Here is a 27,995-nt window from a genome sequence, read left to right as displayed (position 1 = left end):
GTGGGAGACTTGGTTGGGTTTCATTGGAAAGGTTGAGAAGCCCAGTCATGGAGAGGTTCATGTTAAAATTAGACTTTAACACCACCCGCAGCTTAGTGGTGTGTGTGTGTGTGTGTGTGTGTGTGGTGGGGAGCGGGCATTATACTGAAGTAGTTACTGGGAATATAGTATGGATCAGTGAATGTGATCAGGTATTAGCTGCAGCTTAAGCCATGGGGTCAGGGGTTAGCCACAGTGTCCAGCCATAGATTCAGCCCTGTGTGACTTTTTCACCCACCCTCTCATTAGGCTTGGGTCTTCAGCTATGGAAAACATGGATCATTTTGGGTTAGCAAAGATTCATATGACCGTAACTTGAACATTGTGGGTAGGCCTATAAACGTGCATTTCCTCTGTCATGTGTAGGTACCTCTACACAGACAGAATGTGTAACCCAACCGTTTCTCTCTGACAACACTAGTGGGTTTGGGTCTTGGCCATATGCACAAATAAGCCTCGACCTGTGTGTTCTGTTCACACATACCCACTGTTTTTGTGTGGCTATGAGCGGGATCTCTCTCCCTCAGCGCCACGTTCTTACAGAATGATCTCTCTCTTCTGATCCCTCTACTCTTTAAGCTTGTTAGATCCCAGTCTGTTTCCCAGGGACACCATGAGATTAGGTGTGTGTGTGTGTGTGTGTGCAGGCGTGCCCGTTTGAGTGTGTAGCCTGTGAACATGCTGTGTGGGAGGAGTCTGTACTTGGCTGTTCCCTGACCTTGGATGAGAAAAGTGTCTGGGTGTGAGAGAGCGAGAAAGACAGACTTGGAGAGTTTGGCATCAACAATGCACATCAAGCTATAAGGAAGGGAGGGGCACAGACCGAGACAATGGGAGCTGCAGTATAGGCTACTGCAGTGCAGGTTTGTGGGGTGTTGTTTCTGTGGCTGAAGAGAGATTTGCATTAGGATTCTGAGGGACACCTGGCAACCCGTGGCTGAGCCGAGGAGTGACGATGTCTGTACAGGCCAGAAGACAACACAGCATTCAGTAAGTCCCACACAGCAGTTTGTGTGCGTTCTTCTGTCAATGTGTGTTTGTCTGTGTACTTGAATGTGTTATCTGGAATGTATCGAGTGGACATAACGGACGGGCAATACTGAATGAATGAAGGAAAGCTTGTCGATGTTGAAGGTAATTATGTAGCATGTCTTGGACACCTATACGATCCATTTTAGATGAGTGTCTTACTTCTGTAAGGTTGTTAGTCTTGTGGGGTCATATTGGTGGGGTCATTGGGCGGCAGGGTAGCCTCGTGGTTAGAGCGTTGGACTCGTAACCGAAAGGTTGCAAGTTCAAACCCCCGAGCTGACAAGGTACAAATCTGTCGTTCTGCCCCTGAACACGCAGTTAACCCACTGTTCCTAGGCCGTCATTGAAAATAAGAATTTGTTCTTAACTGACTTGCCTAGTAAAATAAAAGTAAACATAAAAAAAATATATAAAAAAATATGCTGCTGTTTCTCTCCCTTTGGTGGATTAACAGAGTATCTATCAAATGTTCTAATTCAATCTAATAAACTACCATTCTGTACATCTCCCCCTGCTATGCTGACGGTGTGTGTGGGTGCTGGAGTATGTGTGTGGGTTTCTCTCGGTGCATGGTACGGTTGGGCTCCACTATGTATGAGGTGCATTGTGTCCCCAACCCACCCCCCAACCACACACATTCCCTCCCTCTTTCTCTTTGTATTGTCTGGTGAATGCTTTGGTTATTGTCCCAGTCTTGGGATGTGGGCACATATTCTATCTCCTCCCCCCCAAGTCCTTATGTACCCTATATTTTTATTGTGTAAAAAGGGAATATGTTGATCATGTATTCAAATTATGAGATAATGTTGCCTGATTATACCATACAGAATATACTGTATAATGCTCTTTATGTTCACACACCTGCGTGCAATGAATATAATGCACTTTTCTGAGGGCTTTGATTGTGTGACAACCAGAGTCTCAGCAGCAGATATACTACATTACCCATAAGCCCAGTGCACAGCATGGAGAGCTGGTTTATCTGGGATCTAACAGTATAAGAACCTCTCTAGCCCTACCTCCTAGCAGGGGACCTAACATCTGATATGCAGCCAGCTCAGACCGAGAACACCTCACACACACACACACACACACAGCTTCTTGCAAACTTAGAAATGTACTTAGATGTTTTAAAAGCAATTTATTACGCATGTAGCCTGATCACATATCTGTTTGTGCTTTTGCAAATGCCAACTTCATTGCTGTCATTGGCGTGGCAAGGAGTTGGAACGATAACACAAACAGACTGGCTATTAGGCATGGATTCTACATGGGAAGTCAGTGTGGAACACTGGAACGTAGTCTCTGTCTGTTCTCTCATTCTAGGCAGCCAATGAAAGAGCCCGGAACAGGAAGCTGAGATGGAGTTCTCAGGGTGCCCTGCTGCTGCCGGTGTTGCCGACGAGGCCCAGGAGGCGGAGCAGGCGGAGAAGGAGGGCCACGCCCAGGTTCTATTTGATGAGTTTGTCCAGGCGTCTACCTGCAGAACGACACTCCGTGCCTTCAACCTGCTGTGTGAGCACCTTCAGCTCTCACACACACACACACAGCCACAGACATACCCCCCGACTCGGCCGCAGAGGCCTTTCTACCACACCCTCAAAGAACGCCTTAGCTACTGGAAGGCCAACGCACTGTGGGCCAAACTGGACAAACGGGCAGCCCACCACGAATACGGGAAGGGCCGTGTCTGTGCCAACACAACGGTACTTATTAGTCATTTACTATCTGGTAATTAAAATGTTCAAATACATAGCCCAAAACAAGTACATTTATTTGAGTATTTGAATGGTTATTTGTCAAAATGAAATAGTCTACCAAATAGAATTTTCAAATATTATTTTGTAATGCCTGTGTTAAATGCATGGGAATTTGAGTCAGTATTTTCAAATACTTTCCAAGTGTATTTCCAAATACATTAAAATATTCAACTGCTTGTCTTTTCGATTAAAATATATCTGAATATTTACATTCAAAGTACGTGAAATTAATTGAGATATTAGAAATTGTATTTGAACACAGGTCTGATATGTATAGTAATTGGATGTCAAGTGTGTGTATGTTTAAGTGTGTACGTTTCTAGCTTCTCATCCCAGCTATCCTCTCTCCCAGTGTGTGATCATTGGGGCGGGGCCATGTGGTCTGCGTACAGCAGTAGAGCTGGGGTTCCTGGGGGCCAGAGTGGTGCTGCTGGAGAAGAGGGATGCCTTCTCCAGGAACAACGTCCTCCACCTCTGGCCTTTCACCATCCATGACCTCAGGGGCCTCGGAGCCAAGAAGTTCTATGGAAAGTTCTGTGCTGGAGCCATTGACCACATCAGTGAGTATGGAATAACCCCTGACCCTTGGCCCCACTGTCTCCATGGTTACAGCTATCGGGCTTCAATGTTCATTAGAGAATCCTCCCTCTATTTCTCTCGCCCTCTCTCTCTCTCTCCCTCCCTCCTCTCTCGCTCTCCCTCCTTCTCTCTGTAGGTATACGGCAGCTACAGTTGGTGTTATTAAAGGTGGCTCTGTTGTTGGGGGTGGAAGTCCATGTCAACATAGAGTTCAAGGGACTTGTGGAGCCACCTGCAGACCAGGAGCAACAGAGTAAGACCTGCCGTGTGTGTGTGTGTGTGTGTGTGTGTGTGTGTGTGTGTGTGTGTGTGTGTGTGTGTGTGTGTGTGTGTGTGTGTGTGTGTGTGTGTGTGTGTGTGTGTGTGTGTGTGTGTGTGTGTATTTAATGCCTTTGTGTGTGTGTGTGCTTTAGAGGTAGGCTGGAGGGTGGAGGTGAAACCCAAGTCTCACCCTATTAACACACTGCAGTGTGACGTGGTGATCGGAGCTGATGGACGACGGAACACACTGCCAGGTAAATCATCTAGTAGCACCTACTGAAACACTGAACTGAAACAGCAACAGATCTCATGCAGCATCAGTCAGATGCAGATTTCTTAGTAAATGCCTTTATAGGAAGGGAATTTTTCTAGCCCTCTGATCCCAGACTTCCTGTTTGCAATCACATCCTGTCTCCCATGTGTCCAATCAGGGTTCAGGCGTAAGGAGTTCCGAGGCAAGCTGGCCATTGCTATCACAGCTAACTTCATGAACCGTAACACCACGGCTGAGGCCAAGGTGGAGGAGATCAGCGGAGTGGCCTTCATCTTCAACCAGAGGTTCTTTCAGGAGCTACGGGACGCCACGGGAGTGGACCTGGAGAATATAGTGTACTACAAGGACGACACACACTACTTTGTGATGACGGCTAAGAAGCAGAGTCTGCTGGAGAAAGGAGTCATTCTGCGGGTAACAACGCACACAGACGGGCCTACCTCTAAGTCACTGCATCGGGAGACCCATGAGGTGGCGCACAATCGGCCCAACGTCGTCCGGGTTAGGCCGACCGGGATGTTCTTGTCCCATCGCGCTCTAGCGACTCCTTGTGGCAGGCACGGGCGAATGCATGCTGACTCGGTCCTTAGTTGTACGGTGTTTCCTCCGACACATTGGTGCGGCTGGCTTCCGGGTTAAGCGAGCAGTGTGTCATGAAGCAGTGCGGCTTGGCAGGGTCGTGTTTCGGAGGACGCGCGGCGATAGGACAAGACTGTAACTACCAATTGGATATCACAAAATTGGGGAGTAAAATATATATAAAACAACGCACACATACACACACACATACTGTATGACGCACTGATTGACTGTGTAATTATTTTGCTCATGTTGGTCTCACTGCTGTGTTACTGCCCTGATTTTGACTGTATAACTGTGTTATTGTTCAAACAGTGATTGCATTCTATTGTACTGATGTTTACTGTGTCATACCTATCAGGACAATGCAGACACAGAAACACTTCTCTCACGGGGAAACGTGGACCAGAGTGCACTGCTGGCCTATGCCCGCGAGGCGGCAGACTTCTCCACCAATCACCAGCTGCCGTCCCTGGACTTTGCCATGAACCACTACGGGCAGCCTGATGTTGCCTTGTTTGACTTCACCTGTATGTACGCGTCAGAGAACGCTGCACTGGTCAGACAGAGACACGGACACCATCTACTGGTCACGCTGGTGGGAGACAGCCTTCTGGAGGTGAGGCGCAAGGGAGAGTAAGAGAGGAGCAGAGTTGAGGGAGAGTAGAAGAATGTTAACGTCAGCAATCCTAATGTACTCTGAAAGGTATTCTGTTGTAAGTAGCATATGGTTGTAATGTGTATGTGTCTGCTTGCGTGTGTGTTAGCCATTCTGGCCCATGGGGACAGGTATAGCACGGGGGTTTCTGGCAGCACTGGATTCTGCCTGGATGGTACGGAGCTGGGCTCAAGGCCTCGCCCCTCTGGACTTACTTGCTGAAAGGTGAGATGGCAGGTCTGCAGTTAGGAGAGCACGCGCACCAGCAAACAGGGAATGGGCACACTGTCAAAATACACATTGTAAAACCTCTAGACAAGCACACACTGCCAAACCCACACAAACATACGTGACATGCCAAAATCATTGATAAACACACACAGGCACCTCGGCTAGGAAACCAAACAATCATTCACCTGATTCCATAACTAAATAATCCTCTCTCTCTCTTTTCTTTCTTTCTTTCAGAGAGAGTCTGTATCGTCTCCTTCCTCAGACCACTCCAGAAAATGTCAACAAAAACTTTGGTCAATACACCGTAGACCCAGCTACCCGCTACCCTAACATCAACCCTCAACTCATCAGCCCCGCACAGGTATACACAGGCACACACACATACACACACACACAGGTCTGATGATGATGATGATGGTGACAATCTCTGTAGGTGGGCCATCTAATATACACAGGAGAGAATGGAGGTTCGGGTGTGGTCCAGGAACCGCAACCCCGATCCCCCTTGCCGAAGCTACTACGACAGGGTGAGTCTGACCCTCTGAGTACTGAACGGTACACAACATAACTCTAACCATTGGCTTGATCACTTCTTCACTCATATTTTTTTTTCTATCTGGTTCCCCAGAGTCCTTTTCTCGCTCCAGTAAGCTTTTGTCGTGGTGCCAGCAGCAGACGCAGGGTTACCGTGGAGTTGCTGTTAGCGACCTCACTACATCCTGGAAGAGTGGCCTATCTTTGTGCGCCCTCATCCACCACTACCGCCCTGACCTCATGTGAGTCACCTCTGACCTCTAGCCTCGTGCTCGTCACAAATCACCTCGCCTCTCGCCTCATACAGCTCATCCCAAAGGTAGCATTCAGGCGCAATGTAGTTGGACTGGAACGTTACCAATGCCTCACTTCTCAGCCCAACTCTCACCTTTCGAACCTTAGTCTCACCTTTTCACGCTCAGGTGCGTGCGTGTGTGTGACTCTCTTACTTTGACTCTTTCGTCCCATCTCTCTGCAGTGACTTTGCCTCTCTAGGGGAGGATGAGGGGGAGGTGAATATGAGGTTGGGGTTGGAGGTGGCAGAGAAGGAGTTTGGCATCTCTCCTGTGATGACTGTCGAGGAGATGGCGTCTGTCAGTGAAACGGACACTCTCTGTATGGTCATGTACCTCAGCCAGTTTCACCAGCTCTTCAAGGACGCACTGCCCCCAAGTGGTGAGTTTCTCAACCACAGTAGTCAGCTTAAGAGCTGTCAATGCTCAATTCTCCTCATCACCCTCTATTCTTATCCTACCCTCTCTCATCTCAAGCCCTCTCCTTCATAACCACGTATCTTCAATGCCTTACGAAGCAAAAGCAAAGTGGTGAAACTGTTTCTATTCCTATTACCTGTTAGTGGTTGTGAAGGAAAGGAGGTGAGGAATGGTTGTGCATGATGGTTCTTCTCCTCTATTCTTTTCTGTAGAATCCCAGACTGAGAGCCCAGATGGAAGGGCTGCTGTGATCGGTCCTGCCTCTCTCCTCAGCCGCCTGGGCCACAGCCCATCCCGTAAGCGCAACCCCAAGGTACACACCCCTATTTGTTTAAGCAGGGACTCTGTTTGTCTTTGTGTAGGTGTATAGGTGCGTGTGTGTTTTACATGTATTTGTCTGTGTCCCTCCCACCAGGAGCAGAAGGAGAAGGATGCGGTGGGGAAGAGGAGAAAGACCAGTCGGCCATGTCTGGAGGACGTGAAACAAGATCTCAGATTAAGATCTCAGGACAGTTATGAGGTGAGAGGGTGTAACCTTTACCCCTTGGTTAGGTAACAGAAATTGAAACTGCCGGTAGTTCTGTGACTAAATGAATGAGATGACCTGCAATAATGTGAAGTATTTTAGAAGTTAGAACAGCAATACAACACCTTTGGCCTTTCAGTGACTCTGGTCAAACTCTCCTCCATTCTGCCTTCCACAGGAAGAGGCTGCCCTGTGCTCTGTGGGTGGAGCAAGCCAGAGCAGAGTGCGCTCGATGGCCAATCAGCTGCTGGCCAAGTTTGAGGAGAATGCCCATTGCCCCTCCTCCACGCCAGCTGCAGCTCTACGCAGACAGGTGAGAAGGGATGGAATTCAGAACTCCTAGCTGCTATAAGTTTTCAGGTGTTTCTAAGAGTGGTTTCCCTCGCTCAAAGCGTCAAAGTTTTTTTTTAAATATTCTTATTGAAAATCTGTGCTTTAATCTGAATAAAGGAAGTTCTGCAGCACGAGTTCTACAGCACGGTCTGTCATCAACAGCTGTTGGTAGTTTAGATCCTCCAGGTGTGAGCCGACTGACTTCCTCTTGAGGTTTCAGAGGATAAGACAGATTAGCTGCACTGTGATGGGCATTCTGGGTCAGGGCCAATGGGACTCACTGAGCCATGGAGCAGTAAGTAAAGGTTGATTTGGTTGAAGGGAGCAGCTATGGTTGCAGCAATATAGGTTAAGATTGACCGGTAGTTAGGGTTAACAGCGGTAGCTCTTGGCCTAGGCCCTAGATTCTTAAGGCAGTGGTTGTAGTATAGTATAAAGGTAGCCATGGCTGTCCTGGCTCCACAGCCCTCAATCCCTCTACTAACTGACCACCAGGGGGACTCCATGCCCACGCTTCCACCTCCTCCAGCATCCCCTGACCCCCAGGCCCAGCCAGCCCTTGTGGCCTCCGCTGCCACCTGGAAACAGGTACAGATATGCTTCACCTGTGGTTCTTAGAGGACTGTAGAGTTATATAGCTGTATCTCTCTGTGTCACCACATGGGGGTGCATGATGTGTGCTGTGTAGTTCAGTCGCGTGGCATTTTGTCATAGCCCTTTCTTAGCCTTAGAGTTCCCTAGATATTCCAGTATTTCACTATTTTGCAAAGTCAACCACCCACTCACATGATGCCGTCTAAACCCATCTAACCCCAGAAGAAGCGCACGCAGCAGCAGGAGCAGATGAGTTTCAAGTACAAGGAAAAGGTCAAATGTCACACTCTGCCCAGCAGGGGGGAGCAGGTAGGCCCCCCCCAGAGGATTCTGGGTAATGTAGTTGTGTGTAGACCAGATGGCATGTAAGACTAGTGATGACGTCCCATGCCACCCATAAATGTTCCTAGACTCCCCAAGTTCCCAGTAGCCATCTGTAGACTGTGTGTCATTGGTGTGATGACTTTTGAGGTCTCTTCTCGGCTACATCAGTGGTTCCCTGATATATCTCCAGGACAGAAGAGACCAACTATCAGAATTGTCTTTCGACAGGTGGCGTCAATCCTACGTGACTCGCAGTCCGTCAACCAACAGGCGAATGTTGCGCTATATCTGGCGTAAGACAATGAATTGTTCTAGCAGTGTAGTGAAAACAATAGACTGAGAGAACACATCAAATCCACGTTTAGATCTGGACAGATGCATGGTGAACGTTGGCAGTAAGCGTTGCCCACGGTCAAAGCTTTAACCATACCCCTCGTGTGGACTTACCCCATTCATAGACACTAACTACCTTTTAGTGCCAATTGACGATAGAAAAGCCCCGAGGCTCGCGATGAACATTAACCCGCATCGCTTGCGGTACGGTTTTGGAGACATATGGAAACCCGTCTTTCATATAAGCAATAAATCAATTTTCAAAAATCACATTTGTTAAATTTCTTTTCTTCTTTTTAGGGTTTAGTGTTCTCACACAGCCATTTCCATGTTGCAGTGTTTGTTTGTGGAAAACAGAGTGGACTACCTGTGCTAATTAACTATCTGTGTCCCCGTACACCTCTGTGTATACTGAAGACAGACGCCTCGAGTGTGTTGTCACTGAAAAATGCAGTCAGCTGCAACTGGATTTTGTATTTTTGAAATTATTTTGATGTGATATTGAAAGGGATTTGTTTTTCTAGAACCGTACCACAATTGAGAATTGATTCACATTTAGATGGATTATTTGGCTGTTTTGGCTTCCAGAACCAATTCAACCTTTAATCAGAATATGTAAGATCCTTGGACTATAAGGAGTTACGTGGGGCTCCATTTTTCCATTAGTTGGCTAGTGTGGACCATAAGTGGGCTACAACTTGACCTGTAGTCATTGAGTTCAATCTATGGGCCTCAGGGCAGTGCCAGAGGGTTAAATGATACTGTAAATCATATTAACAACTGTTGTTTCAGAGAAAGAGGATTAAACTGGACTGAACTGGAGTCAGAGTACATCTTGTTTGGTCTTTTAAGAAAGTATATTTGTATAATTTACCGCAGGGCATGTGGCATGTGACAACACTGCAACTGAAATGTTCCTTTTTAAGATTAAAAAAATCAGAGGCCTGTGAATAGTTTTTGTTAATATTTGCACAGCCTTCTTTCCTCGGACTACTCTCTTATTTGCCTACAAATTCAGTTTGATTGGTGTGAAATAAGGGCCTAGTGATAACATTTATATTTATTCTTTTGGACAAGGATTACACTGCAACAGAAAGAGGGTTAAATTAGTATAATGATAGAATCCAATAGAGGTTTGATGCTTCTAGCTTTGTGGTCCATTTCCACATCCATAACACCACATCAAAACGCTTTGTTTATGGCTCCGATTGTGTCATCCCTAGTGAGTGTGTCTGTTTACTGTTTGTTCTGTCCTTCGTCCTCATCCCGTCTGTCTTTTCTCCTGTTGTCTTTTAGAAATATGTTCAGATGTACACAGGGGGAGTGAGCTCATTGGCTGAACAGATATCCAATCAGCTTCAAAGTCAGGAGTCACCTTCACCCCAGCACACTGCTGATAGGAAGGAAACGGTAAGAATTGATTTGAGTGAGTCGACTCACCCATACTAACACTGTCGATAGGCCGAAACTCATCCAGCGTTGGATTATACCCTATCTAGGCTTGTTCTGAAGTAGGTCATTTCCATGTAAAAGTACCCATGAGTACCAACATGTGAAGTTCATAGGAACATGTCAAATTGGATGTCGAATTAAAGCTAGGAGTCCATTTAAAAATATATATATATTAAGGCATGTATACATTTTTCAAACATTTTCCATGCCAAACAATTGGAATAAACAAAGGCTTTGATTTCTGGACAAACAGATGGAAAATGGGTCTTTTAGAAAACATCTACCTGAAAAGGTCTTACATTGAAAATACATTTATCAAAACACATAATGTTGAAATAAAGACCGCTGCCAACTAATATCAACACTTCTATTTAGTTTTAAGAAACATTGCCTTGTGCTGTGAAATTCTGTACCAAAAACCCACATATCTTGAAGATATTTTCAAATTTCTCTCCCTCGTGTGGAGGGAGGATAATGAAAGTTTACAGAAGTAACAAGTAAAGGTATACCTATCAATTAGTTATAGTGTTTTTACGAATGGTGTAAAATATTTAAGTAGTACTTTAAATGTATTTCTACTTAAGTCATTTTGGGAGGTATCTGTACATTACTTACAATTTATATTTTTGAAAACTTTTACTTAACTACATTCATAAAGAGAAGTATGTACTTTACTTCATACATTTTCCCTGACACCCAAAAGTACTCGTTACATTTTGAATGCTTAGCAGGACAGTACAATGGGCCAATTCACACATTTATAAAGAGAACATCTCTTGTCATCCCCACACCCTCTGATCTGGTGGGCTAAACACAAATGCTTCGTTTGTAAATTATGACTGAGTGTTGGCGTTTGCCCCTGGCTAAAATAATGGTGTGATCTGGTTTGCTTAATATAAGGAATTTTAAATGATTTATAATTTTACTTTTGATACTTAAGTATATTTAAAATCAAATACTTTTAGACTTTTACTCAAGTAGAATTTCACTAGGTGACTTTCACTTAAGTCATTTTCTAATAAGGTATCTTTTAGTTTTACTCAAGTGTGATAATTGGTTACTTTTTCCACCACTGGTTTTTACTGATATCAATTCGGTAAATCAATCGGTAACGTCATTTCTGCAATTGAGTTGGCTACAATGGAAACCATAGTGGTCTCAAACCACAGTTGGGTTCACAATTACATTTCAGTCATTTAGCCAGACACTCTTATCCAGAGCGACTTAAAACAGCAATTAGGTTTAAGTGCCTTGCTCAAGGACACATTGGCATATGTTCACCTAGCATTCTCGGAAATTCGAACCAACAACCTTTTGGTTACTGGTCCGGCTCTCTTAATAGTTAGGCTACCGACAGCCCCACAAGTTTGCACAGCACAGTAAAGTACAATACAGCACATTAGAGTACAGGAAAGTAAAGTATTATTCAGTACAGTAAAGTGGTGTATAATTCAATACTGTACAGTAGAGTTCAGTACAGTACACAGTATGTATTTTCCTGGGGTCCACACAAAACATGAAACATTACATAAGATAGATAGAACTACATCAATTTAAAAATGGCACACGTAGCCTACATATCAATACACACACACACACACACACACACACACACACACACACACACACACACACACACACACACACACACACACTATCTACGTCAAATGGAGGCGTTGTGACGTGTTGCTTTATCTGTTTGTTTTTCTTAAACCAGGTTTGCTGTTTATTTGAGCAATTTGAGATGGAAGGGAGTTCCATGCAATAATGGCTCTATATAATAGTGTACGCTTTCTTGAATTTGTTCTGGATTTGGGGCCTGTGAAAAGACCCCTGGTGGCATGTCTGGTGGGGTAAGTGTGTGTGTCAGAGCTGTGTGTAAGTTGACTATGCAACCAATTTGGAATTTTCAACACATTAATGTTTCTTATAAAAATAAGAAGTGATGCAGTCAGTCTCTCCTCAACTTTTAGTCAAGAGAGACTGGCATGTATAGTATTTATATTAGCCCTCTGATTACAATGAAGAGCAAGACTTGCCTCTGTTCTGGGCCAGCTGCAGCTTAACTATGTCTTTCCTTGCAGGACTCAACCACAGGACTTGTACAATAATCAAGATAAGACAAAACTAGAGCTGGCAGGACTTGCTTTGTGGAGTGTGGTGTCAAAAAAGCAGACAATCTCTTTATTATGGGCAGACCTTTCCCCATCTCGAAGAGCACACTAGAGTTGAGTACACTATAATGTATTGTACTGTACTATAATGTACTCTATTGTACTGTACTGAACTCCACTGTGCTCTACTGGGCTGTGCTTTGATATCCAAACTTGTGAAACATAGACATCGATGATTGGATAAAATTTGGTCGGATCCAGACCCACCAAATTTGGTCTTGTTTGGGGGCAGCGCTCATTTAAATAATATAATAATACCCAAATATCTAAAGGAGGATATTGCATATTTAATTACTCCATGACATTTGGGTGTACTCTGTATTGAGTGCACACGCTTGAGCGTTTTTTTATGGGCCTAATAATAAAGCCAATTTAAACAGTAAAATTGAATTAGCTTTTAATTTTGCATTAACATAAATTGTATTTTCATCTGATTGTCAAACAAATCAATTCAAAAAGTAGTCTAACTGTGCATGTGCCTCCACTCCAAAATAATTCCAGCATCCAAACGGCATGTATAGGCCTACTCGCGCCATTTGATGATTAAATGATAATGCCCGAGAAACCGGGTGTTTGGAGGATATATTTGCACGGGTGTTGTTATGGCAAACCGTGCCAATATATTCTCCAAACACCGGTTTCGAGGGCATCATCACTTTTATACAACGGGTTACGTACATATTCATATAATGATTGACACGTTTTAATTAAAAAACGTTATTTTGATGAATTCATTCATACTATGTCATCATTCCACAAGATATAGTCCCGACACAAATCTAAGGATGCTACCCGAGCCGACTGGTCTTTCGTTCTATTGGTTCGGTTGCCAGTCTTTTTGTTCTGTATCTATGGACTCGACCCAGTCGTTCATTCTAAATGTTCCATTGCCATACTGGCTGGCAACGTTGTTATACCATGCTTGCTAGCTCGCCAACTACGACTAACGTACAGTCACGTCAAACAGTGCAGCCAGACAGAATAATAGTAGCTGCATTTGTTTAAGCTGCTTTCTAGTGACATTTATTTGGATACATGCATAAAAATGTGCTAATGAGGCACGATTTCGCCTGGCATAGAACATGTGCTCTCTCGTTAGGACACTGTTGACCAGGGGAGCTAGACAACAACACTGCTAACACAATCACTTCAAACTGACGCTGGAAAGACTGCAAACTAGCTGCACTTCGTTTCGTTTGACCTTTTTTCAATTGACATTTCTTTGTATATATCCATAAAAATGATGCCAGCTGATTCATGACTGGCTGAGAAACGCTTCCTGCCTCTCTCTCCCGTCCCGACTACTACACGTTCATTACAATGGGTCAGCTGGAGATCGAATTTGAATATTGAAACAATGTTGCAAATGTCGGAGAGACAGACAGCAAGGTTTATACAAATCTCCTCTGTTAAAAAAAACACATTTTGTCTAAAAGAAAGGTGAGATAATGTCTAGATGCTTTGTTTTATATATTGGAGATCAAGTTTTGAATTTCCCTGCCTGGGTTGATAAAACAGTGGACTGGCAATCAGATGGAACAGAGTACATAGTCATTTTAATTTCATAGATTTAGCCGGTGGTGATTTGTGGATTATAAACTGGGTGGTTCGAGCTCTGAATGCTAATTGGCTGAAAGCCGTGGTATATCATACCATTGGTATGACAAAATATGTATTTTTACTGCTCTAATTGTGTTGGTAACCAGTTTATAATAAGGCAATAAGGCACCTCAAAGGTTTGCAATATATATGGCCAATATACCACCGCTAAGGGCTGTTTCCTCCAGTGTTGCGTCGTGCATAAGAACAGCCGAAGACGGGAGGGTGTATTATCATGAACATCAAATAGGCTGACCCGTAGCCAGTCTGTAGTGGTAAAAAAAATAATAGGTGAGTAAATTCTGATTGCAGGTGTTGTGCTGAATATCCCCCCCCCCCCCCCTCTGCCAGAATCCCCCCCACCCTTCGCGTGAACGCGCACACACTCCATTCTTCCTTGCTGTGACTTGCTTGCTAGTTGAGATTTCTGCTCTTCACTCCGTTGTCAGTTTAGAATACATTTAACTGATTTTAGTAGCAGAAAGCATTTTCTATTTGTGTCCTTCAAGGCAGCTGTCAATGATCTATGTGAGAATGCTGTTCATCGACTACAGCTCAGCATTTAACACCATAGTACCCTCCAAACTCGTCATCAAGCTCGAGACCCTGGGTCTCGACCCCGCCCTGTGCAACTGGGTATTGGACTTCCTGACGGGCCGCACCCAGGTGGTGAGGGTAGGTAACAACATCTCCACCCCGCTAATCCTCAACACTGGGGCCCCACAAGGGTCCGTTCTGAGCCCTCTCCTGTACTCCCTGTTCACCCACGACTGCGTGGCCACGCACGCCTCCAACTCAATCATCAAGTTTGCGGACGACACAACAGTGGTAGGATTGATTACCAACAACGGCGAGACGGCCTACAGGGAGGAGGTGAGGGCACTCGGAGTGTGGTGTCAGGAAAATAACCTCACACTCAACGTCAACAAAACTAAGGAGATGATTGTGGACTTCAGGAAACAGCAGAGGGAACACCCCTCTATCCACGTCAATGGAACAGTAGTGGAGAGGGTAGTAAGTTTTAAGTTCCTCGGTGTACACATCACAGACAAACTGAATTGGTCCACCCACACAGACAGCATCGTGAAGAAGGCGCAGCAGCGCATCTTCAACCTCAGGAGGCTGAAGAAATTTGGCTTGTCACCAAAAGCACTCACAAACTTCTACAGATGCACAATCGAGAGCATCCTGACGGGCTGTATCACCGCCTGGTACGGCAACTGCTCCACCCACAACCGTAAGGCTCTCCAGAGGGTAGTGAGGTCTGCACAACGCATCACCGGGGGCAAACTACCTGCCCTCCAGGACACCTACACCACCCGATGTCACAGGAAGGCCATAAAGCTCATCAAGGACAACAACCACCCGAGCCACTGCCTGTTCACCCCGCTATCATCCAGAAGGCGAGGTCAGTACAGGTGCATCAAAGCTGGGACCGAGAGACTGAAAAACAGCTTCTATCTCAATGCCATCAGACTGTTAAACAGCCACCACTAACATTGAGTGGCTGCTGCCAACACCCGGACTCAACTCCAGCCACTTTAATAATGGGAATTGATGTAAAATATATCACTAGCCACTTTAAACAATGCTACTTAATATAATGTTTACATACCCTACATTATTTATCTCATATGTATACGTATATACTGTACTCTATATCATCTACTGCATCTTTATGTAATACATGTATCACTAGCCACTTTAAACTATGCCACTTTGTTTACATACTCATCTCATATGTATATACTGTACTCAATACCATCTACTGCATCATGCCTATACCGCTCTGTACCATCACTCATTCATATATCTTTATGTACATATTCTTTATCCCGTTACACTTGTGTGTATAAGGTAGTAGTTTTGGAATTGTTAGCTAGATTACTCGTTGGTTATTACTGCATTGTTGGAACTAGAAGCACAAGCATTTCGCTACACTCGCATTAGCATCTGCTAACCATGTGTATGTGACAAATGAAATTTGATTTGATCAGCGGCAGTGTAGCCTAGTGGTTAGAGCGTTGGACTAGTAACTGAAAGGTTGCAATATCGAATCCCCGAGCTAAAAATAAAGTATTTGACTCTGATGTGTGCCACAGAAAGTATTTGACTCTAGCTACAAGGGGAATTCAGAAGGGGGATGATTTTTCTATAGAAAGTACGGGTGTTAAATTAAACATGGAGGATGGAGTAAATGTAGGCAAGCAATAAACATTTCAGAACAACTACTAGTCGAATACGACATGGGAGAGATGTCGAATTTTGGCAAAGATATTTATTGATAGACTGATACACTTGAAACAAATAGCCAAACCGAAAACTGCAGACATTACTAGTGCCTCCCCGGTGATAAAACGGCCATTAAAAAAAATCTAATCGAACGCAGCCTAAATTCTGCTACTAAAATCAGTGAAATTTAGGATAAACTGACAACGGATAAACTGACAGCAGAAATCTCAACTAACAAGCAACTCACAGCAATAAAGAATTAAGTGTGTGCGCGTTCACGCGAAGGAGGGAAGGGGGGGATTCTGTGAGGGGAGATTTTCTGCAAAACACCTGTCGTGGTGGAAAAAGAAACGCACCCTATACTTTCAATGCATTATTTTTTAAGGTGTTTACTTGCGTTTACCCTCCACTAAGCCTACTCTACTGCCCGGTAGCCTACCCTCTCAGCCATGGCAATTTTAAACACATGAACACACTCAGAATAGTTAGCCTACATTCAATATAATATATGAGTTGAATCAAAATATGTTTTGAGGTGTCCACAATTCATGAGTTAATGCTTTGAGTCCTCACAGATCGTGTGACACAAAACACGACCTTTATTTCCTTACATGATTGACCGTGTTATTTGTCATTATTGAGCATTTAACATTTGAATTAGAACGGTGATCTTCAACACTGTACAAATCATGGATCTTGGAGATCTCGGGAAATGCACTGTATGTGTAACTATGGCTACATAACATTTCCTTATGTTTCGCCGTGAAAACCGTTTCCATGGGCACACAAATCCCAAATAATGTAGTCCTATACCATTGCAGAATCGAATGCTTCTAACCGAAAGAGTCAACTATAGGCCTACTTGTTGGATGGATTGGATGCGCATTGGGATCTAGCTGTAGGCGAGTTGTCTAGTGATATTGTCGACCATCATCCGCTGATCCAGGAAAGACAATTATTATTGATAGGAAATAGTCAAGCTAAATAAATGGTCTACTACTTCTGCCCACGGATGGCACGGAGAACACCAGTGCCCGCGCCAACCTGAAAAACAAAGCAATGAGCGCTCTAAACAGCTGACTGACGAAATCAAACCATTATAAATCAACGGAGAAGTCTAATGCATTGGAATAAAGGCATAGGATTTTTTTTTTGTCAAGGACGCATGGCAAACAAATGTCTCATTCAGGGAAACTGAGCCCCCCTCTGGCTCCCCGTAATCCGCACCATGATTATACCTTGTGTGTACCTATTTAGGAAACATCACCATGAAGAGAATGACATTCATATCCATAATTATACATTTATATGTAGTACAGATCAGGGACCCATAATGAAATTCTGTTACCGGTTGTTCAATAACCCAAAAAATAATAATCAAAGTCAATGTGTCATGTCATAGTTGACACCGGATTCTTTCTCCAGACATCGTTGATTCTTATTTTATCAAAAAAAATCTGAATCTCTGCGCAATGCTGTACCCTATTTGGTAGTAAGCTAACTCTGAAGTGAGGTGATCCATCTATTACAGCTCATTCTCCCCCCCCATCTCTCTCTCGCTCATTCTCCCCCCCATCTCTCTCTCTCTCTCTCTCTCTCCCTCTCTCCTCTCTCTCTCTCTCTCTCTCTCTCTCTCTCTCTCTCTCTCTCTCTCTCTCTCTCTCTCTCTCTCTTCTCTCTCTCTCCTCTCTTTCTCTCTCTCTCTCTCTCTCTCTCTCTCTCTCTCTCTCCTCTCTTTCCTCTCTCTCTCTCTCTCTCTCTCTCAGGCTGCCGTTCGCTCTGTGTTGGCAGGGTCAGGAGGGGCCAGTGATGTGTGTTTCTTCTGCAGTAAGCGCGTGTACGTGATGGAGAGACTCAGTGTTGAGGGACTGTTCTTCCACCGGAGCTGCTTCCAGTGTGACCACTGCAGCTCCACCATCCGCCTGGCCTCCTACGCCTACGACCGGCCTAACGGTGAGCCCCTGAGGAGGGAGACCTGGGAGGGGTGAGGGCAGGGAGAGGGTGTCACTGAGCTCCATGGAGTTGGAGAGTAATGGTAAAAATGGGTGACTCCGATGAAAGACAAGGGCTGCCCTACCACACACACGCACACTGGAAATACCACGACCAGCATGGCCTTGGCATCGAAACGCAGCTACAACTTTTTATATGCTCTACCACAACTTGTGTTATCTTGAATGCAGCTCTGACCTGCAGTTAATGAGGGTTAGTGACACTCAAACACGCTGTTTTTATACAGATTTCTCCAATCTGCACTGGGCTGGGTTGATGTTACACCGCGTGATCACTTTGTAAAGCTTCCAGGTTATCAGCAGACCAGAGACCAACTCAGTTAACACATGATGAACACAAACTCAGTGTGTTGCTTACTGCACCGTTGGGGCCTGGGGCTCCCTGGACCGACTGCGTGGTTGTTTATCTTTGATTACTGTAGAATACACAAGGTGCAAGAAGAAAATGTGGTTGGACATTAGCAGTTTTTCTCTTCTTATGTCAGTCACTGACAGTCACTCAATTAGCCATGTCAGCTAACATTTCTTTAGATTAGGGGGCCCCAATTACGGGGCCCCCTAATTGGGTAGAATTGCAGGTAATTTGCTGTAAAATTGCACAATTTTCTTTTGGCCCCATGGCAAAATATGTAGAACTGCAGGAAATTAAATGTAAAACTTAAATGTTTATTTCTGCCGTGAATAGGAGGTCCACCAAAATGTTTTGCCCACGAGGTAGGGGTGGCCCCCCAACCAAATCTCACTTAGGGCCCACAATAAGCTATGGTGTGTGTGTGCATGCCTGCTTGCGTAAATGTGTGTGTGTATTGTACTTCTTAGAGATGTGATGTGTGTTTGTAAATGGAGGGAGGGATGGGGGGAGGGGGGGCAGATACAAAAGATGTCTGTCATGTCAGGAGTTGATTTCTAAGTTTAATTCAAACCCTTCAACCAATCAGGGATGAGGTGTCACATGATAGCCGTTTGAGTGTGAGGCGGGAGAGAAGTGTGTGTAGGGTAGACTATATATGAAGTGGTCTGTCAGTGTAGGGACCAGATCAAGTGTGTCTTCCTGTCGGTCTGTCGACCAGCGCTGTTTTCTATGGAGGAATCCCACTGTAAGACACAACACTATTTCATTCTCCCCGTTCTTTTCCCGGGAGGCTGAGAGATGTAGCTTTTCCTCAAGGTCGAGGGACACTGTTTTCTTTGTGTGGAAATGTGAATGAGATTTAGCTGAGGAGGAGACCTGTACGATATTGAACACGGTTTTCTCTGTACTTCTACTGTAGTTAGATAACACTTTGTTTTTTGTTTAATGTTCTTCTGTAAGATGCATGGGAGCTGCTGATCTCTGTAGCGAGGTTCTTAAACTGCTGCTGTGTGTCGGGCGGTTCGGTGTCTCGTGTTCTAACTCATTGGTTCTGTGTGTAGGGAAGTTCTACTGTAAGCCACACTATGACGTCCGTCTGGTTGGGCCGGTCCAGAGGAAGAGGGCAGCCCCCCCGACCTCCGATCAGCCCTCGACCCCCTACGAACGGACCCCTTCTCAGCGGATCCACCTGGTAAGGACTTCTGCCTTTCCCCTCGTACTCTGGCGAAATAGAAGCTCTTGGCTGATCTGGGGTTTTAACTCCTGATATTTGTATAGACATAGCAATTAAGGTTTCAGTTAATGACGAGCTCTCTCTCTCTCTCTGTATATTATAATGTTTTGAGGAGAACACATCATGTATGTATGAGGTTTTCTGTAGATCAATACACTGGTCCTTGGAAAAATGTTTGGTAAAAATGTTCTTTTTTTTCTTTCTTTGACCCCTCCTTCCAGGAGTCCCACGCTGCTCTGTCCACTAACCCTCGCTCCTCAGTGACTGTGGTGACAGCAGATCGCAAGTCCTCAGGTAAGCCAAGAGGTTCATGTATCTGTGTCATGTGTGTGTTTTCAGTCGTAATGCGTGTGCCGTGTGTGTGTTTGTGCACAGAATGTGTGTCTTAGTGACGCCGCTGAGTGTGTAAAGAATGTCCTGAGTTTGACTTTGGCTAAGTGCATGTCTGTGTGTGTGTGGCTGGTGTGTGTGTCTCAGTGGCGTCTCTGATTGGGAGTGGGTCCGGCTTGGTAAAGCTTCTATGTGTGTGTGTGTGTGTGTGTGTGTGTGCGTGTGTGCGCCCAGTGGCATCTCTGATTGAGAGGGAGTGCGGCTTGGCTAAGCGCGTGCACGGCACGCCAGAACGTATAGAGCTGGAGAACTACCATGTGAGCCTGGGGAGCCTGGAGACTGAACAGCTAACATATGAGCCGGAGGAGGTGCCAGAGGAGACGCTGGCCAATTACAACCTCAGTCTGCTGGTGACAGAGGAGAAGAAGGCCAATCACAAGCGCAGCCCGTTGTGGGACAAGAGCAACGAGGGCTCCAGGTCAGCATTACAAAAACAAAAATGTATCTTTATTTCTATCTAGCATGTCCTCTTTCCCTCCCCCTCTTTCTCTCTCGCTATCTCTCCCTCTCTCTCCTTCTTTCTCTTTCCCTCTTTCTCTCTCGCTATATATCTCCCTCTCTTTCTCTATCCCTCCCCCTCTTTCTCTCTTGCTATCTGTCTCTCCCTCTCTTTCTCTTTCCCTCTTTCTCTCTTCCCCCTTTTCTCTTGCACACACACTTACACACACGAACACACACACACTAATTGCCTTCCTCTCTCCTCATAGTTCAGAATCAGAGACGGAGGAGGAGGGGGAGAGGCAGCGGGCTCAAACCAATGACCTGGCTAGAGACTCCTGGAGGAAGGCCATGGAACTACATGCACGCCTCCGAGGAGAGAGAGGAGACGACGAAGAAGAGACAGAAGAAGGAGAGGAGGAAGGAGAGGTTGATGAGGAGGAGTTATCTAGTGATGGTAATTGTGCCTTTTTCTCTGTTTTCCTGTGTGTGTGTCTCTGTGCTGTCAGTCAGAAAGATTCTTTTCTAGACTAGTTTCCTTTCCTCTCTTTTGTTCTCTATTCTGGTCTCTCAACCCTCTTTCTCTCGGTGTTTGTGTATGTGTCCTCCCTCCCTGTCCGTCTCGCTATCTGGTGTCTCCCCCTGCTGGTAGAAGGGGAGTACTCTCCGTGGGAGAGGGAGCGTCACTCAGGTCTGTGGCTCCTCCCTCTAGAAGAGGTGGAGGAGACAGATAGCACCGCCACAGGAGAGAAAGCTAACAAAACATGTTTATCCTTTTTATTATGGTAATTGTTTTGTTACTAACCATTTAGCATGTTTTGTTGTGTCAATGAGAATAATGACACACTAGCAGGCAGAAATTACAGTAACTTCCTCACCTATTGCACCCCATGGACTTACACAAGTGATTTTTGGTTCTGTATACCAGAACCGGCCACTGGGTCGCTGCCTGGGTGAGCCATTCCCAGTGTAGGGGCACTGGGTCGGACCGAAAGGGAACGGGATGTCTCTATCTGCTTTCATTTCCGAGATATTCGTGGTTTTGTGCACCAGACCCGGCCAGCAGCGACCACTGGGTCAGCCGGGTTTGGTACTTATTAAAGACAGTGTTTGAGAATACGTGTCTCTGGCGCCGGAACAGCATGGGTGAACATCACCACAGGCATCGCTGCCTGGGTACTTCACTCCCCGCACCGGAACACCAATGTAGGGCCACTGGGTCAGGTGGGTCGGCTGGGTCTCGCACGGACGGGGCGCGGCTGGAGCTTGTCATTAACACGGGGATAACCGTCTCCGACAGGTGCTCCCCCGATAGAGGCAATTCCACATGGGGCGGGAGGAACCGTCTGTCTGAACACCGGCTAAAGGCCGGCCGACAAGGGCCCTCCCAGGTGGAAAACGAATGCAACTCGGTCACCCACTGTCCAATGGTTTTGGTGGCTGTGGTTGCCCAAACCTTATTAATAATATCATTTGCCTCATCAAGTCTACAGTGTTGCCAACCAATGGCAAAAATACCTACTACCTACTCTAGCTCAATACCAACTGTGGCTCACAATCAACATTTCCTGTAAGACACAGGAGGTTGCTATCTAGAGTCTCTGTAGAGATTCTGACTTTCTCTTTACTTCCTCTCCATTACTCTCTCTCCCTTCCGTCTCCCTGACTCTCCTCATCCCTCTCTTTTCTCTCTCTCTCTCTCTCTCTCTCTCTCTCTCTCAGAGGAAGGATCATCCCCCCTCACTGCTGAGGAGGTAGCCTCGTTGGACGAGTGGCAGCAGAGCGCACACTCTCAAAACACACACTCTCCAGACACACTCACGCCTGACTCGACCTCCACCACCTTGGGATGCTTCCCCGGTCCGGAAGTGGGAGAGGAGGATGGGGAAGAGAAAGAGAGAAAAGAGGAGAGAGGAGGGGGGGAGAGGGTGCGTGACCCCAGCAGTAGTTCGGGGATCGGTGTGGGCGGGAGCTCCACCACCTCTACCTCGGACCCTCTCACCCCTCCCTGCATCCTTCCCCCCGCCCAGCACAGGGCATGCTGGGACAGCCTGCCTCTCCCTGATGTGGAGGCGGAGTCACTGCAGAGCCCCGCCCCTCGCCCTGCCCCTCGATTTGTCCCCGCACCTATCATGGCGTCGGCTGTTGTGCGGGGGGTCGGGGGTAAGAAAATGAATCCGTGGGACGTGGGTGGGGGAAGCGGGCCTGCCGCGGGGGGGTCTGTTGGAGCGGGGTCTCTTGGGGAGCAGCTGTGTAAGGGTGAAGAAATAGACCCCTTAGAGGACATCAGCTCCCCCTTGTCCCCCCTGAAGCCCCTTAAGGCAGTGCCCAGAGACGAGAGAGAAATCGGGAGGAAAAGGGAGATGGAGAGGAGGAGGGAGATAGAGAGAGCAGCCATGGGGGTGGGCTGGGAGGACATGAAAATCACCCTAGGAAGGGAGCCTCTCCCAGGGAAGAGCAGAGGAGGTCTGGACCCCCGCAGACTCACAGAGAGCCTGCCTCCCCTCCTTCTCCAGGGGGGCTTCATCTTCCCTTCACGTAAGTGCCGCAGGGACAACCAGCCCCCCAGCCAGAGTGTGCCTGAAGCAGGCATAGGAGAGGGTGGACCCCTGGGCCTGTGGAGAGCTGTCATCTCTGGCTATAAGAGGGACAGGAAGAAGAAGGGCAGGACTTCCCTTCCCAATTCGACAACAGCCCCAGCCCCCAAAGAGCAGGGCAGGAGGAAAGCTTCTGCAGAGAGAAGAGGTAACACACACAAACACACACACACACACACTGGTGATCTGGTATAGTGAATTCCTAAGGTGAACCTCTGTGTTTGTGCAGGTGTGAAGTTCAGGGAGCGCCAGAGCTGGTTGGAGCAGGAGGAGTCAGACATCACCTGCTCTGTTGTGATGGAGAGATGCTCCATGAACCCCAAGGCCAACGTAAGAGCATCACTACTAACACTACCACTGATCTCAGAGCAGCAGGCTGACATTACACTACAGCTCTGACTGTGAGAGTCAGTGATGTCACTACAGCCCTCTGATCAGCTCTGTGGATGCCAGCCATCTTTACGGTCATTGTTTGGACGAAATTCATTCACACTATAGGAGGCTGTTGTCATATGTGTTAGGGGATATCTGGTCTTTGTTGGCTACCATATCATCTCCTGTCTTCAGAGGTTCAGGTAAATCTCTTCCATGGATGAATGTTTTCAGCTTCGTCTGGAGCTGTTTGACCTAGCGTCAGACCTTCAGAAGGAAACCATTGAGGAGGAGGAGGAGAATGAGGAAGGGGAGGTATACTACTTTGTGGCAGTATGATGCAGGCTGTTGTGTCCTAGTCTAGTTAGAGATAGTTACAGAATAGATGCTGAGCGAAGTTACACTTCTCCCATTCCGATTCAGAGCATGTTTTGTGTGAACGAGACATACTATAAATTGTGTGCCTTATTTTGATTGTTTTTTGGTCTTCATCTTTCCAAGTCTGCATATGTGCCTCATGCCCTGGCCTTTAAGAGGGCGTATGCCATTAAGGTAGTGTGAACATTCCCATTAAGGTAGTGTGAACATTCCCATTAAGGCAGTGTGAACATTCCCATTAAGGCAGTGTGAACATTCCCATTAAGGCAGTGTGAACATTCCCATTAAGGCAGTGTGAACATTCCCATTAAGGTAGTGTGAACATTTCCATTAAGGCAGTGTGAACATTCCCATTAAGGCAGTGTGAACATTCCCATTAAGGCAGTGTGAACATTCCCATTAAGGCAGTGTGAACATTCCCATTAAGGCAGTGTGAACATTCCCATTAAGGCAGTGTGAACATTCCCATTAAGGCAGTGTGAACATTCCCATTAAGGCAGTGTGAACATTCCCATTAAGGCAGTGTGAACATTCCCATTAAGGTAGTGTGAACATTTCCATTAAGGCAGTGTGAACATTCCCATTAAGGCAGTGTGAACATTCCCATTAGGCAGTGTGAACATTCCTATTAAGGCAGTGTGAACATTCCCATTAAGGCAGTGTGAACATTTCCATTAAGGTAGTGTGAACATTCCCATTAAGGTATTACGGTAGTGTGAACATTCCCATTAAGGCAGTGTGAACATTCCCATTAAGGCAGTGTGAACATTCCCATTAAGGCAGTGTGAACATTCCCATTAAGGCAGTGTGAACATTCCCATTAAGGTAGTGTGAACATTCCCATTGGTTGCATCAAGCTGTTCTGTGCTCTGTGCTGTGTCCTTATCGTCCCTAAACCCCAGTAGTGTGTATACTCAGAATTTGCTGCTGTGGTCGAATCTTAACGGTGTGTGTGTGTGTGTGTGTGTGTGTGTGTGCGCGCATGCTATGTGTGTGTGTCTGTGTGTATGCTGCTGACGCTCTCTCTCTCTCTCTCTCTCCTAAAGAGGCACGTGGGGAAAGAGAGGGAGCGGGACAGCTCCCCCCTTATGGATACACAGCGGAAGTCATCGTGCCCTACGGAGGTGGTGGGGGTACTGGTGCACATGAAGGACCCGTCCAGCCTGGATGTGTCAGAGGCCATGTTCCACAGAGACCGAGACCCAGAGGAGGAGGAGCTAGATGCCAGGTTAACACGCAGGGTACAGAGGGCAGCGCGCAAACAGGCCAAACAGGAGCAACTCAAGAGACTGCACAGAGCCCAGGTAGGATGTAGGTTTCTCATGTATGTGTGACGGTGCGTATGATTTGTTTGAAGCCGCATTGATGTTATAGGTGGCGCTAACATGCATATTTTGTCCTGATCTTGTCCACATTCTGATTGTGCCCACATGTTCAGAAATATGTTCAGTCGTGGGATTAAAATATCTCATATCCGTCCACATTCTGAGAGTCAGTTTACGCAATAAATGACTGGGAGTTTATACATTGAGTCTGCGACTCTCTTTGTTTTTATAGCTTCCAGTTTATCCCCCCCGTTAGTCAGCACCTCTACACCAATCAGAATGTGGACAGGATCAGGACAAATAACGCATGTAAGAATCAGGTATAAGCAGGGCTTGAGTGTATAAAATGGGCCTTGTCAGATGATCCAAAGGCAGTTGGAGCAGGTGGAGGAGAAGCAGAGGCAGCTGGAGGAGAGGGGTGTGGCTGTGGAGAAGGCCTTGAGAGGCGAAGCAGGTAAACGCACTATTTACAAACCTGTTTGACATCATGGTTTGTTTTAACTATATTACTCTTAGTTAGTTTGACTAAGCATATGATCAGTGTACGTGTGGTCAACTGCCTGGTATGTTCTTATTTTAGACTACTGGGGAGAGTCGAATGACAGTGAAGAGCTGGACTTGCACCTGGGAGGTATGTACCTCATACTATGCTGCATTCCATCCAGTGGATCTGCTGAGGGGAGAACGGCTCATAATAATGGCTGGAACAGAGCAAATGGAATGGTATCAAACACCTGGAAACCATGTGTTTGACGTATTTGATACCAATCCACTGATCCGGCTCCAGTAATTACCACGAACCCGTCCTCCCCAATTAAGGTGCCACCCACCTCCTGTGATTCCCTCCAACTATTATCTTCCAATCTTACCCATGGTTCCTGACACTCCTTCTCTCTTTCTCTCTTCCCCCTACCCCTCCCTTTCTTTTCCCCCTACCCCTTCCTCCCTCTCCTTCCCCCTACCCCTCCCGTCCTCTTTGCCCCCCTACCCCTCCCTCCCTCTTTGCCCCCCTTACCCCTCCCTCCCTCTTTGCCCCCTCTACCCCTCACTCCCTCTTTTTCCTTCCCTCCTACCCCTCCCTCTCTCTTTGCCCCCCTACCCCTCCCTCTCTCTTTGCCCCCCTACCCCTCCCTCCCTCTTTGCCCCCTCTACCCCTCACTCCCTCTTTTTCCTTCCTCCCTCCCTCCCCACCCCTCCCTCCCCCTACCCCTCCCTCCCCCTACCCCTCACTCTCTCTTTCCACCCTACTCTCCCTCCCTCCCTCTTTCCACCCTACCCTCCCTCCCTCCCTCTTTCCACCCTACCCTCCCTCCCTCTTTCCCCCCTACCCCTCCCTCTCTCTCCCCTACCCCTCCCTCTCTCTCTCCCCTACCCCTCCCTCTCTCTCTCTTTCCACCCTACCCCTCCCTCACTCTCTCTTTCCACCCTACCCCTCCCTCCCTCTTTCCCCCTACCCCTCCCTCCCCCTCTATTTCCCCCCTACCCCTCCCTCTCTTTCCACCCTTCCCCTCCCTCTCTTTCCATCTTCCTCTCTCTCCTTTAGTCATGGGCAGGCAAGATGATCCAGCTCTGATGCAGCAGTGGTTCAAGCTGGTCCAGCAGAAGAACTGTCTGATGCGCTATGAGTCAGAACTCATGATATTGTGAGTATCTATATGACCTTTGACCCCATATGTCACCACTGGACTCAAATGTATGATTAGTATGAGCGCTCATGACGAAATGGCAGTATGTAGTATGCCTGGTCACAGTATACAATTATCTGAGTCATCAGTGTCTTTGTGCTCGACCCTGTGGACTGATGTGGTCTCCATGGCAACTGTCTCTCCCTCAGCGCTCGGGAGCTGGAGTTGGAGGATAGACAGAGCCGTCTTCAACAGGAGCTCAGAGAGAGGATGGCCGTGGATGGTAAGTACACTCATACATATGCAAGGAAACACACACACGTCATACAGTACCATAACACTTGTAATATATTGTCTGTTTTCAGCCTTCTCTCACTCCCTCTCTCCCTCTTTCAGACCATCTGAAGGGTGAGGCAGAGCTGGCTGAGGAGAAGCTAATCCTGGGGGAGATGTTGGAGGTGGTGGAGCAGAGAGATGCTCTGGTGTCTCTGCTGGAGGAGCAGCGGCTGCAGGAGAGCCAGGAGGACAGAGACCTGGAGGCCATCATGCTGTCCCGGGGCCTGGGCCTGCACAACTGGGCCTGAACCTAAACAACTGGGCCCAAGCACAGACACCTCACTTCCCCTCTAAAGCTGCGATCAGGGTCACGGTTGTGAGGTCACTTCCCCTCTGATACAACGTTATGACCAGGATCAAGGCGGTACAGTGTCTGGATGATCAGTTTTTAGGATTGAAGATGTTTCCCCAATCCCCACTGCTACACACATCTTGCTATACCCCTGACTGACTGACGGGCCTGTGAGACTGATGGCCCTATGCTCACTATACTCACCCAGGCTGCTGTTATGGCGATATGTGGCATGTATGAATGATTTGTATTGTTATTTATTAACCATTTAGAAAAATGTATATTATGTAAAAAAGAAACAGCACTGATTTTTTTTTTAAAACCTTTTTTAAAATGACATGAATAATGTTTTACTTCACACATTGGATAATAAAGACATTCTGACAGCATGTCGTCATGTTTTAACATTTGAGA

General features: G+C 46.5%; 1 protein-coding gene across 6 annotated transcripts; it reads left to right on the top strand.

Annotated features, from left to right (window-relative positions):
• The first annotated feature begins 1 nt into the window (after window position 1).
• Window positions 2-27,967, top strand: LOC135514745 (protein-methionine sulfoxide oxidase mical3b-like). Of its 6 annotated transcripts, XM_064938306.1 has the most exons (32): window positions 10-1,029; window positions 2,398-2,777; window positions 3,184-3,391; window positions 3,547-3,663; window positions 3,824-3,925; window positions 4,103-4,359; window positions 4,886-5,143; window positions 5,292-5,407; window positions 5,651-5,777; window positions 5,850-5,943; window positions 6,045-6,192; window positions 6,429-6,625; window positions 6,876-6,976; window positions 7,079-7,183; window positions 7,368-7,502; window positions 8,018-8,110; window positions 10,070-10,183; window positions 17,997-18,183; window positions 19,656-19,786; window positions 20,050-20,122; window positions 20,393-20,636; window positions 20,926-21,113; window positions 22,379-23,401; window positions 23,483-23,583; window positions 23,860-23,940; window positions 24,127-24,177; window positions 25,050-25,307; window positions 25,689-25,782; window positions 25,909-25,959; window positions 26,872-26,971; window positions 27,163-27,236; window positions 27,350-27,967. In XM_064938306.1, the coding sequence occupies exons 2-32, from the start codon at window positions 2,433-2,435 to the stop codon at window positions 27,535-27,537; spliced, it is 5,361 nt and encodes a 1,786-aa protein (XP_064794378.1). In that variant the 5' UTR covers window positions 10-1,029; window positions 2,398-2,432; the 3' UTR covers window positions 27,538-27,967. The 6 variants fall into 6 exon arrangements, with proteins under 6 accessions (XP_064794377.1, XP_064794376.1, XP_064794378.1 ...); XM_064938301.1 differs by lacking the exons at window positions 23,860-23,940; window positions 24,127-24,177 and having other exon boundaries at window positions 11-1,029; XM_064938302.1 differs by lacking the exons at window positions 10-1,029; window positions 23,860-23,940; window positions 24,127-24,177 and adding an exon at window positions 1,065-1,173.
• Window positions 27,968-27,995: the final 28 nt, after the last annotated feature.

Source organism: Oncorhynchus masou, chromosome 26 (genome assembly GCF_036934945.1).
Source record: "Oncorhynchus masou masou isolate Uvic2021 chromosome 26, UVic_Omas_1.1, whole genome shotgun sequence".
NCBI classification, from domain to species: Eukaryota; Metazoa; Chordata; class Actinopteri; order Salmoniformes; family Salmonidae; genus Oncorhynchus; species Oncorhynchus masou.
Note: the sequence above shows the minus strand (reverse complement) of the source record. Positions and strands in the feature narration are given on the sequence as shown.